Below are 12,397 nucleotides of genomic sequence, written 5' to 3'. Positions count from 1 at the left end.
GTGTGTGTGTGTGTGTGTGTGTGTGTGTGTGTGTGTGTGTGTGTGTTGGGAACATGGGAACCCAAGAGTTTGGTCTCATCTTTCTAGCTCTGCTCTCACCTTACAGGCAGCAATTACCATCAAATATCTTCTCTGGGGAGTGTGTGTGTGTGTGTGTGTGTGTGTGTGTGTGTGCGCGTACGTGCATGCATGGGTCCAAAGGGTTGGGTTTCAGAAGGAAGGCAGACGGTGTATGAGTGCGTAGAACAAAGCTGCTTTTGGGCGGGCAGCCCATCTTGGAAGATGTGCCAGTTGTAATGTCCTGTTGAAGTATAACATGTTGTAGCCTCTGCTGTGCACAAGGACGTTGGTGGGATGCTTTCGGTGGGTGAAGGATCTAAAGGTGGAATTGATCGTGCTCCCCTCCCCTAATTGCTCCGCTCTCTACCTCTCTCCCCTCGGTCTCTCTCTCCACCTCACCGTCCATCAAAATCTCTGGGGCTCGCTGGACACTTTGGTCTCCATCTGACAGACGCTAACGAGTGCTTGGGGAAGCCCTGCCTCAACGCTCACTCTTGCAAAAACTTGATTGGTGGATATCTCTGCGGCTGTCTCTGGGGATGGTCCGGACAGAACTGTGACATCAGTCAGTATTATGTATTATATCCTTCGGTGTCGTCCCTACGTTTCTGTCCTCTCCACTGCTTCTTCCTCACACACCCTAACTTTCACACACTCCACTCAACCCGACTTAATTATTACGCAACCAACTCAACCCAATTTAACTTTGACACACCGATCTCTACTCAACCAAACTCAACTCAACTCGAACACAAATGCACACACATAATCTGTCTTTCTTTGAGCTCTTCAACAGGTAACCAAACACTAAATTAAAACTGCACCAAACCTCATGGCAAAGCTTATAATGGGCTCACACTAGTGCCACACTCTTACTTATTCGAGTGATCTAAGCATCACTAATCTATCTTTTGTTTTGTTTTATTTGGTTTGGTTATCTTTCTTCCAAAGCTCCTCCTTTTCTCACTTTGAACACATTCCTGCGTTCATACGCGGCGCTTCCTCTCTGCGACGCGTGGGAGTCTCACTTCCTGTCTTGACTTGTCGCTCAACTGGCCCCCTCTCCTTCACCCTTCCGACCCAGCCCCGGCATGCATGCGGGAACCCCTCTCTGGAGAGGCTTGCCCTCCTTGGCCTTTGTGGACACTCCAGATGATTCACTCTTACCTTCCTCCGGTCCTTCACTCAGACTAACGCCCAGCTCAGCATCGCGTGAGGGAGGGGGGCGGGGGCGTTGGCGAATACGTCCCCGGCCCTTTCCAGTGTTATGTTCCTACTTGTAACGCGCGCGTTTGGCTTCTGCTCTTCTTCTGCAGAGGTCAACAGCTGCCGTGGTCAGTGTCAGAACGGAGCCACGTGCAAGGTAAGCCCGATTTTAAAAAGCGCACACAAACACACTTACAGTCTTTTCCAATTCTTCTTTACAGGAGATTTTTGTTGGGAGTTATTTTTGGGAACATGTTTGAAAAAGTGCTATATCAATAAATTTGTCATCCTCTCATCCTCTCGCTCCAGAAGGCCCAGGGGAACTACCAGTGCCAGTGTCTGCGGGGGTTCACGGGCTCCCACTGCGAGGTCCGGGCGAGCGCCTGCGACAGCGGACCCTGCCACAACGCGGGGCGCTGCCACGACTTCCGGGGGATTTTTGTGTGCGAATGCCCCCCCGAGTTCTCAGGAGAACTGTGTGAGGTCAGTGCCAGCAATTGGAACGCAGACACACACACACACGCACCACGTGCACACACTCTGTCTGATTGATGTATTTGACATGGAATCTCCCAATTCTCGATAACCCTTTCTAAAGTGACCCTGTTTATTCGTCAACTCATTTTAATGAAGGAGCGATCCCGACTGCCAACCTGTACATCCTCTCAATTGGCTGCAAACACCCGGCCCGGCTCATAAAATGCGTTGTTGTTGTTTGTTGTATGCATGCGTATAGCCAATCTGGGGTAGTGAGAAATAAGATGTAATCAACACCACAGATCTCTCTCTCTGAGCCCTGGATAGAGATCGGTGTCGGCTGGGAAGCTAGCCTTGATTTAGCACCCCACCCCTCCCCCTCCCTCCCAGCACCTCCTGCTATAAATATGAGCCCGTCCTGAATGGAGGCCACCGCCCATACCTCCCAGAACTCTACCCCTGCTCTGCTCCACTTCTGCACCTCCTGTCGGCATGCTGCGCGTCGCTGTGCTTTCAAGCAGCAGCAGCACGGCAACTATGCCAGCGGGGATTAGGTGTCTCGCATGCTCATACCTACTCTTCATATAGGACCGGTTTAGGACGATGCCGGGAATATTAGCGTTGGGTCGATTTCAAGTTTACGCTGCAATGCAATCAAAAAGCGGTCACAGGTCGTGCCGTGGATACCGGCGCGTATCAAAATGAGTGTAAACTATAAAATGAAAATGTAAACCCTTCGGCCTCGAGCCATGCGATGTGGCCTCTTTAACAGGCTTTAATTTGTGTACTTGTTTGCGCCGCTGCGCACTGCAGCCCTAGGAACAGGACGCCGGCGCTAAACGTTGCGCTGTGATTTATCCCCGGTCATGCCCTCAGACTTCCCGCCGCAGACACTAAAGGCCACACCTATTCACGGCTCAGACCAGTGGCTAACCAGCATAGGATAAATAGATGGTGCTCAGCCACTTGAAGTAAAGTAAACTGTAGGCTAGCGCGTGGCCGCGCACAAGGAGATAACGGTTTGCCCCCCCCGGCCCCCACACCGAGCACCTTACATGGCAGTGGGTTCAATCCATCGTTTATATGCAGTCGGTTTTTGTTTACAGAAGGAAAAACTGGGTTTTTTGAACCAAGCTCCATGTTTGCAGATGTCGCGCCCCGGCGTGGGTCTTCTGTGGGTGTTCAGGGTTGTTGGTTTGCGCTCTGTCTTGTCACCACAACTTTGATCGGAATAGTATTTTGCACTAATGTCTTGCAATGTCAAAGTGTCCTGCCTTCCTTGTTGGCAAAGCACTGACTTATTTTCCTTTTCTTTGTACATTTCACAAGTCCATTTTCTTCAGTGTATGATGTGTTTCATTGGAATATTATGAACGTATTTCAAATGAAAAGCTGACACGCAGAAGTCCCTTGATATATTAAATAGCTGCTCATCAAAGCTGCTCATTAGACGGTTAGATTCTCGTTATGTCCAGCTAGCGGGCCTGTCGTATACCATGTCCTCAAATTAGTTGTATTTTTAGGGCAAACAATATAAAAAGAAAAAGCTATATTTGTCGTATTCTCTAGCTTTGCTCAAAAGAAACCAGCATTAGGTCCCACTTAAAAGGAGGAGAGCCCTTCAAGAGAAACACACTCAGGCTTATCGGCACGGCAACGCTCGCCTGAGCTACAATTGGAGCGAACCTGCTGACCCCCAACATGCATTTTCTTGCCCTCGGCAGATCCCCAGTTGGATGCCCTCCGACCCCTGCCACCCCGACCCCTGTGAGAACAAAGCCAGGTGCCACGGCCAGGCCCAGGACTTCTACTGCGCCTGTCCCGAAGGCTACCAGGGGAAGACCTGTGGGCAGGCCCGGGACCGCTGCCGGAGCCCCCCCTGTCAAGGTGAGCCCACCAGCATTAGAAGCACTTGCTTTGACAACCAATGCTCCCTTGTTTTCAATCAGCCTTCGGGGCACCGTTGCCCTGATGAGGAACATCTCAGTCGTCACACTTTTTTTTTTTTTTTTTTACGAAAATACGGTTGCCTTTTTTTTTTTTTTTCAGCGATTGACAGCTGCACCATCACCGTGGCGACCAACAACTCGTCTGAGGTGCGGCACATCTCCTCCAATGTGTGCGGGCCCCGGGGCACATGCAGGAGCCAGCCGGCTGGCAACTTCACCTGCCTCTGCGATCCAGGCTTCATGGGCACCTACTGTCATGAGAGTGAGTCGAGTCAGACTCACCGAGTTCTTTCTCTCTCCTTCAGTCCTCGCAGAGATCTCTCTCTGTCTCTGTCTCAGTCTCTGTCTGTCTCTGTCTCTTTGTGTGTGTGTGTGTGTGTGTGTGTGTGTGTGTGTGTGTGTGTGTGTGTGTCCGTCTTCCTCCTTGTTTTCTAAACTTAAAATTTCAGCCTTTTAAAAAGCAAGCTTCATTATGCTAATGATGAATTTCATGTAATCTTTCTTCACACCCCTCCTATTCTCCTCGGTCCCCAACCCAGACGTCAACGACTGTGACAGCAGCCCCTGTCGCAGTGGAGGAACGTGCATCGACGGTGTGAACTCCTTCCAGTGCATCTGTCCTGACGGCTGGGAAGGCCGACTTTGTGACCTCAGTGAGTTCCTCCTCTGGACTCACCAAAGTGATCCACCTGTTAAATGTGGTTCATAGGGTTTGGAGCTCTCCTCTATAGTAACCCCCCCCACCTCTGCCTGGCTGTGCTCCCTCCCTTAAGACGTGAACGAGTGCAGACACAACCCCTGTAAGAACGGCGGGCAGTGCGTCGACCTGGTCAATGACTTCCACTGCAAGTGTGCCGACAGCTGGAAGGGCAAGACCTGCCACTCGCGTAAGTGTGTGTGTGTGTGTGTGGATAAATCCATCAGAAAGTCCCATGTGATTCGCTGTCCTCGAGTACCTTCTCTTTAAAGTTGATCCTCAAGGTTGTGCTCTTTGCAGGCGAGAATCAGTGTGACTCCACCACCTGCAGTAACGGAGGCACCTGCTACGACCACGGAGACGCCTTCCGCTGTGCCTGCCCGCCCGGGTGGGGAGGCAACACCTGCAACACGGGTAAGGCCCCTTATTGGAAGCCTTCCACGCTAAGGTACTGGGTTCAAGCCCAAATGCCTGCATATCTGCAGTCTTTCTGCCGCCATCCTCGATCCCCTTGATTAAAACAAAACGCGTCTTCTAAATGACGTATATAGGGAAAAGTAGCACTCCTTTTTGGGTATTCTTTCTGTACCTAATTCAATCCTATCTGAATCCTATCCCCCCCCCCCCCCTCCCGCAGCTGTGAACAGCACCTGCGCGTCCAGCCCCTGCTCCAACGGAGGCACCTGCGTCGGAGGAGGAGACACCTTCACGTGCATCTGCAAAGAGGGCTGGGAAGGCCCCGCCTGTGGCCAAAGTAGGTTCCTCTCCCACCCGCTCTGCTTGGCTTCAGCTACTCGTTGACGAAGATACCTTCCACATGGACCACATCCTTCTGTCTTCCCCACCCCCGGAGGCGGGGGTGGGGAAGACAGAAGGATGTGGTCTATTGGACGGACGGGGGGCTGAATAGTGTCCCTGGTAAGGGCATTTGACTCCCTTCCCGAGAGGTACTGGGTTCGATCCTCTGTCTCCACAGACCGCATGCAAGCATCTTTTTAAGTAACCCTTAGACCTACCTGCTCCGTTATGAGCCGTATCTGGTGTATGGATTAGAGCCTGTGATGTTGAGTAACTACCCTTTCCTCACAATTGATCATTGTGGTTTATGTTGCGTTTCTCCCCGCCTCTCCCTTCAGACACCAACGACTGCAACCCTCACCCGTGGTGAGTAGAAATTCCTGTTGTCAACTGTACGGCGGTTATCCCCCGTCCTCTCCTAGCACCGTGCCACGTAGTCCAGTAGTATCACTCGCTCAGCCCAACGGACACATACCGTTCCCCTGAGAGTTGGAATGAGAAACTCCTGGCCGAAAACCAGCCCGGTGACTCAGTGGAGATCTCCGTCTGAGGCTTGATTTAAAGACACCTTCCACTGGCCCCCCCCAGTGGATATGGAGGGGGAGGGGAGAGGGGGTGGAGGAGCCAGTGAAGGCAGCGGAAGGTGTCTTAAATCAAGCCTCAGACAGAGATCTCCATCGAGTCACCGGGCTTGGATGTCGCTGAACAGGAGTGGGGGAGGGGCCGTGTGTGTGTGTGTTTGTGCGCGCGTGTGTGTGTGTGTGTGTGTGTGTGCGCGCAATTTCGGGAAGTGATTGGGAGAGTGAGTTGCTGGATGGGGGATGGGAGGGGGAGGAGGACTATGACCCGGGGGAGGGTGTCTTTGGGGGAGGGGGTGTCCTTTCTAAGGAGGAGGGGAACAGAGGGATGCTGAGGAGAGGAGGGGACGGGACACGCCGATTAGCATCTGAAAGCCAGGGCCGTGTATTGATGGGACACACACACACACACACACACACACACACACACACACACACACACACACACACACACACACACACACACACACACACACACACACACACACACACACACGAACACACACACACACACACACACACACACGAACACACACACACACGAACACACACACACACGAACACACACACACACGAACATACACACACACACACACACTACTAATGTAGGTGCTTTGGTCCTGTGTGGCTCTATGGCCCTATTTATGTCTGTCTCTCCCTCTCGCCCTGCGCAGCTACAACGGTGGTGTCTGTGTGGACGGAGTGAACTGGTTCCGCTGCGAGTGCGCGCCCGGTTTTGCTGGTCCAGACTGCCGCATCAGTGAGTACCAGACCTGCTTTTAATGCAGCGCTGCGATGCAAGGACACCTCAACAGATGCGTCTTATTTGGGGGTCTTCACAAACCCTAACCTCTTTTTTGTTACTTTTTTCACCCTGGTGGTCATGGCGATGAAGGGTCAAATGGATGAAGGAGATACCCACATGCATATATTTTTTAACCCATGACCCCGTTGACCTCAAGAGGTCCACACACACACACACACACACACACACACACACACACACACACACACACACACACACACACACACACACACACACACACACACACACACACACACACACACACACACACACACACACACAAATTACTTGGTGACCTAGAAATTCTTTCCTGTTCTGTCTTTGTGTTGGTCGTGCTAGAGGTCCCCTCTCTCTCTGCCTGACCTGAATGGGGTCTCAAACACACACACTTGGGCAGGTCTTAATTATAAAAACTCACATTGCAGGCATAGCTGCCAGTTTCAGACAGGTGCCTATGCAGTTTGATTCGGTTCGGTTAGCAGTATATTCTTGTTTTCAAGCATGCATTTTTAAATGTTGGCCCTTTAAATACCATTGCTTTAGAACTCAGCATTGAGCCATTCATGTTTTTAGGGCATTCTTGACCAAAGCCAAAGTGTATTTATGGCCTTGGTCATAACTGCACTATGTAGTCATAACTACACTAGTTATCACCATAGTAGCTGTTCTGCTTTACGTTTGACCCAAGCTAGAATCCCCTTGGTGGCTGTTTCACTTCAGTATTCTCAGAAACGCAAGAGTAACACTGTGAACCAGTTTTCTGGGCTGTTTCAATGTTGGTGATATAAATGGTCTCTCTTTCTTCCTGTCTCTGTCTGTGTCTCTCTCCCATCAGATATAAACGAATGCCAGTCGTCGCCCTGTGCTTACGGCGCCAGCTGCGTGGACGAGATCAACGGATTCCGCTGCATCTGCCCGTTGGGGAGAACGGGGACGCTATGCCAAGAGTGTAAGTGCAAATCTGTGCTTTTATATAAAATGTACCTTCCTGGACATCAAGGTGTGGGGGTGTGTGTGTGTGTGTGTCATGTGCTCCTTCAGTATCAAATTTCACCCTTTTTCAAAGGCTGACCAAACAATATCGCAGGGACAGTGCCACCTCTGGTGAAACCCGGTCACTGCAGTTGTTGATTCTTACTTTGTGTGTGCCTCTGTAGTCGTGGGCATCGGGAAGACCTGCCACCACCACGGCCTCCAGTTCCCCCACGGCAGCCTCTGGGACGAGGAGTGCAACAGCTGTCGCTGCGCCGACGGCAAAGTGCTCTGCACCAAGGTAGCTCACCACACACACACACACACACACACACACACACACACACACACACACACACACACACACACACACACACACACACACACACACAACCCATGTCTGATCACAACAAAGACCATGGCCAGACCTCGGCTGATCACCATGGATACCTTTTACATAGGGGCCGAAACCAAAAGTATTGCTCTCTGATCCATGCCCCCTGTGATCCGTTCGCTCATCCGCTCCTAAATCGATCGGCTCAATCGATAGCACAGATGAAAGCGGCACTAATACCTAACTGGACCACTGTGTGTCTCCCCCCCCCCCCCCCCCCCTCTCCTGGGACCAGGTGCTGTGCGGTCGCCTCCCCTGTCTGCTCCAGAGCCCCACAGGAGGCGAGGAAGTGGGCGGGGGCGAGCGCCGGCCGTGCCCCGCCGGCCGGGAGTGCCTGGAGCACGGCTACCTGACCTGCTTCACGCCCCCCTGCCACCAGTGGGGCGTCTGCTCCGCCCCGGGCCCCCAGCTCGCGCCCCCGCCCACCAAGTGCCAGCCCAACTCGGGCCACCTGGACAACAGCTGCGCCCACATCACGCTGGTCTTCAACCGGGACAAAGTGCCCACCGTGAGTACCCGGCGCCGCCGGTTACAGTTGTGTGCCATCGTCGTGTTTGCTTGCGCATCGGAAACCCCGATTGTAACCTGGTTACTTCAGTGCCGTGTAAACGCCAAAGCCGGGTTATGACGGTTGAGGGAGCCGGGATTCTTATCCAATGTTGTTTGCCATGTAAACATGGTTACCGGGTTTCGGGACATTTTGTGATTTGTTTAATTATTTCTGTGAATGCTCTGAATGTTCAGGTAGTCAGCGAAAACATAACCATTGCTTGGTGTTGACACGGCATTAGACCTATGATGACGTGGCATTCAAAGCACTTTTGGACTGACAAGGAGACATGTATTATTTTGGATCTAATGAGAGATTAACGTATTAAAAAACCTCGACGGTGCAGTGCATGTACACATACTCACTGTTGTGTCAAATCAGCATGGCGTCAGTATCTTCCATGTTCCGACACAAGCGTGCCATTCCTTCTACCGATCTACCTCCCGTACCTCCCAGTTACCATGGCGGCCATGTAAACACGATAAACACCCTAACCTGGTCACGCTCCCTTACCAGGTGTTGTGTTCTGCGTGTAAACGTACTCAATGATCTCCTCTAGACACTCCCACTCTCCTTGTTGCCAAACGGTGTGTGCGTGTGTGCTGTTGTTTAACCCAGGGCACCACGGTGGAGAACATCTGCTCAGAGCTGCGCTACCTGCCAGACACCAGGTCTCTGGCCCAGGACCACGCCCTGGTTCTGCTCTGTGACCTGTCCCACTCCAGCACCAACGCCGTGGAGGTGGCCATCGTGAGTGGCCCAGCTCGTTCTGCTCTACTTATAACGCCTTCCTTCGGATGTTTATGGTTGTGAACTAATAGGACATTCACACAACAGTATAGAATCGATATCATTTGAAGACTAAACTTAAAATTTCCTCTTAACGCCCACCGCTTCATTCATGTATTGTTGTTGTAATCCTCTGTATTGTTTATCCAATCCAATATCAAGTATCATTTAATGACGTTTATTAAATGTTGACAGAGTGTGATGCGAAACAATCCTTCCCTGTCAAAGTGGGTGTTATCGCAATCACAATATCTGTCTGAATACTAAGAATATAATAACAATATGATTCGTTTTCCTATTAGTTTTACATTGTTCAACCCTACTTGCATGCTGACCGGGCCGCACCTTTTTAAAAATAACCGTCACAAGCTAGAGAACCCTTGTTGAGCGAGCGGTGTCTTCTGTGTCTGCAGTCCTTCCAGCCTCAGGACCAGTCGGACCACAGCAGGATCCAGGACGCAGTCAGCCTCATCGTGGGCACGCTGTCCAAGCGCCACAACAGCACCGTCATGCTGGCGGTCATCAAGGTCAAAGTGGAGACGCAGGCATTTCCTCCGTCACCGGGTGAGCGCGGCGCGGGGATGTGGGAACAGTACGCCAAAAAAACAGGATGGGGAAAAAGGCGTTCCTCCTCCTCCGAGCCTTTTGTTATGCGCGCCTCGACAAATACCTTATAAGTCGGGCAGCTTCTGTTGCCGTGTGAGAGGCCATTTGACCAAGGTTGTTTTAAAAACGCACGGATCATGACTAAACGCTAGGCGGCCAATCATTGGTGTCCATCGGGGGCGATGGTCAAAGATTGTGGGCTTTTGTTGGTGGCGGTTTTAATCCGTGTTTGACGTTTTCCTCCGGCCTTCCCCCTGACGTGTTTTGTTTTGTCATCCCATCAGACTACCTGGTGCCCCTGCTGTGCGCCCTCTTCTGCGTGCTCTGCCTGCTCTGTGTGTGCGTGTGCGCCTGGTGGACCCGCAAGCGGAGAAAAGAGCGGGAGAGGAGGAGGGGCGGAGGCGGGCCCCTGGGAGGCGGCGGCGGCGGCACGGCCTCGGAGAGCGTGAACAACCAATGGGAAGCTCTCCGGCCGCAGGAGCAGCAGCAGCAGCAGCAGCAGCTGCTCAAAGACAGCAACCGAGAGGCGGAGCAGGAGCGCAAGAAGCTCATTGGCTCCTCCTATCGGACGCGTGACGAAGAGGCCGACGAGGAAGATGAGGAGGAGGAGGAAGAAGAGGAGGAGGAGATGGAGGGAAAGCTGGAGTTTGAGGGGGACATGGCACGGGAGGCGGGGAAGTGGCAGGTTTGCAAGTACTCAAAGGGGGCGGCGAAGCCCAGCGGGGGGGTGGTCTGCACCTCGCGCAGCTCCGGGGCGCCGCTCCACAAGGCGCCGCACCGGACGCCCGCCTACTGCCCCAAAGACAACCGCTGGAGACACCCCAGCGGCGCCTCGGCCGCGCCCAAAGGATCCAGAGAGCAGTGTGTATGAGGTGGCTCTAGGGAAGGGGAGCGTAGAGAGACGAAGCAGCAGGACTTTTGGACCATAAGACGTGAGACAGTGCACATTGAGTGACTGTACCTTTTTGGGGGTGATACGAAAAGGGGTTTAAAAAAAGGCTTTAAGTTGAACGAAGCCATTTTTGTTTTTGTTTTTTTACTATTGTCTCTCTGAAGAATTGTTCAGCCTAAACATTAGAAAGAAGTAGGCTTTGAGTTTTGGCTTCAAGATTTTTTTTTTATTGATATTATTATTATTTTTATGAATATTATTATGTTCGAAATGGAGATGAACAAAACTGTTCTGTAGGCTGAAAAATGCCCATCCCGATCTTTTTTTTTTATTATTGTAACATCTATGTAATGCTGATAAGTCTACATGGATAAAGAACAGTTCCTGTATTCGTTTTGTTTGTTTACAGATGTTGATGATTTGTGTCATGGTAAGCAGGCTCCTCATTGGTGAAACAACCAACCAACACTAAATGGGAATGGGGGGGGGGGGACCTCTTCTTCTTCACATGAAAAGGGTTCAATGGGACAAGACTGGCTCATAATAAGGACTTTCAGCTCCCCACCATCATCTCCCCCCCCAAACGTTATTAACATTGCTTCCTTCCTTGAGTGACACCATCTTCCATCCTGCTCCTGTGGAACCATCCCGCCCCCTCTCCGTACCCGACCCTAGCCTTACCCATCCCCCCCCCAAACCAAAACACACCCCGGGCCTGGATGTGGGGGGGGGAGGAGGAGGAGGAGGACGACACCACCCCAGTGCCTATTATGTGGCCTTCCATTTTGTTCTGTCTTCTGAAATGGCTGAAAGCTCTTGGGGTTTATCGGAGGAGTTTTGTTTCCTTCTTTATTTTTAGTTTTTTGTTTGATTTCCAGTATTTGTATTCTCATTATTTCCAGCTTGACTTGGTAGCAAGTGCCTTCCCAAGAGCTCCCCGCGTCCCCGCCCTCCGCTGGGTGGGGGGGGGGGGGGGGGGGGGGGGGGTCGCTGTGTCTCGCTGCCCCGGTCCTCCACCTCTTGTGTGTTCTGCAAATCTCGCACAAAGGAAGAGGAGAGGTGTGTTACTTTGTGTCTTGGCGTCTCGGCTGTTCTTCTGTGTGTGTGTGTGTGTCTGTGTGTGTGTGTGTGTGTGTGTGTGTGTGTGTGTGTGTGTGTGTGTGTGTTGAAGAGCCACGTTCCACAGCAATGCTCTTGTTTATTTTGTTTATAGAGGAAATGAGAGGTCTGTAAATATGTGTATATACTGAGGGAGTCGCTGTGTATATTTGAATTTAGTAACTTAAAGACAAGTCGCACATTTTTATTATTATTCTTAATTATTATTATTAGAATTATTTTTTTTACGTTCCATTCCTTTTTATTTATGCCAGTCTAAATGGGGCAGGTTTTAAGACATTTCAAACAAAGTCGTAGCCAGGATCCCAAAGTCAGGAGCATTTACAGTGAGGTACCACTTGAGAAGGTTTGTCCCCCGGGTTTACCAATGGTTCGGTTGCTGGAGATGCGTCCTCGACCAACCCCTTATGTGTGTTTCGTCGACCAGTATGGTGTGGTTTGATTTGGACAGACAAAATAACCAAAATACATGCACTGAAAAAAATGTGGGTTTGAAACTTCTTTG

At 51.3% G+C, this 12,397-nt stretch overlaps 1 protein-coding gene across 2 annotated transcripts in view; it reads left to right on the top strand.

Annotated features, from left to right (window-relative positions):
• jag2b (jagged canonical Notch ligand 2b) overlaps window positions 1-11,723 on the top strand; it is a 34,913-nt gene extending 23,190 nt beyond the window's left edge. The window contains exons 10-26 of one of the 2 annotated variants that reach the window (XM_079753914.1): window positions 512-625; window positions 1,377-1,423; window positions 1,576-1,749; window positions 3,468-3,630; window positions 3,793-3,954; window positions 4,232-4,345; window positions 4,466-4,579; window positions 4,690-4,803; window positions 5,027-5,143; window positions 5,526-5,553; window positions 6,440-6,525; window positions 7,406-7,519; window positions 7,728-7,843; window positions 8,172-8,444; window positions 9,105-9,236; window positions 9,689-9,839; window positions 10,166-11,723. In XM_079753914.1, the coding sequence (XP_079610040.1) occupies window positions 512-625; window positions 1,377-1,423; window positions 1,576-1,749; window positions 3,468-3,630; window positions 3,793-3,954; window positions 4,232-4,345; window positions 4,466-4,579; window positions 4,690-4,803; window positions 5,027-5,143; window positions 5,526-5,553; window positions 6,440-6,525; window positions 7,406-7,519; window positions 7,728-7,843; window positions 8,172-8,444; window positions 9,105-9,236; window positions 9,689-9,839; window positions 10,166-10,752 (2,606 nt within the window). In that variant the 3' untranslated portion in view covers window positions 10,753-11,723. The remainder of the gene's footprint in view (window positions 1-511; window positions 626-1,376; window positions 1,424-1,575; window positions 1,750-3,467; window positions 3,631-3,792; window positions 3,955-4,231; window positions 4,346-4,465; window positions 4,580-4,689; window positions 4,804-5,026; window positions 5,144-5,525; window positions 5,554-6,439; window positions 6,526-7,405; window positions 7,520-7,727; window positions 7,844-8,171; window positions 8,445-9,104; window positions 9,237-9,688; window positions 9,840-10,165) is intronic. The other variant, XM_079753915.1, reaches the window with a different exon arrangement.
• The last annotated feature ends 674 nt before the right edge of the window (window positions 11,724-12,397 follow it).

The sequence above is a fragment of the Pollachius pollachius genome (assembly GCF_949987615.1).
Source record: "Pollachius pollachius genome assembly, chromosome: 16".
NCBI classification, from domain to species: domain Eukaryota; kingdom Metazoa; phylum Chordata; class Actinopteri; order Gadiformes; family Gadidae; genus Pollachius; species Pollachius pollachius.
Note: the sequence above shows the minus strand (reverse complement) of the source record. Positions and strands in the feature narration are given on the sequence as shown.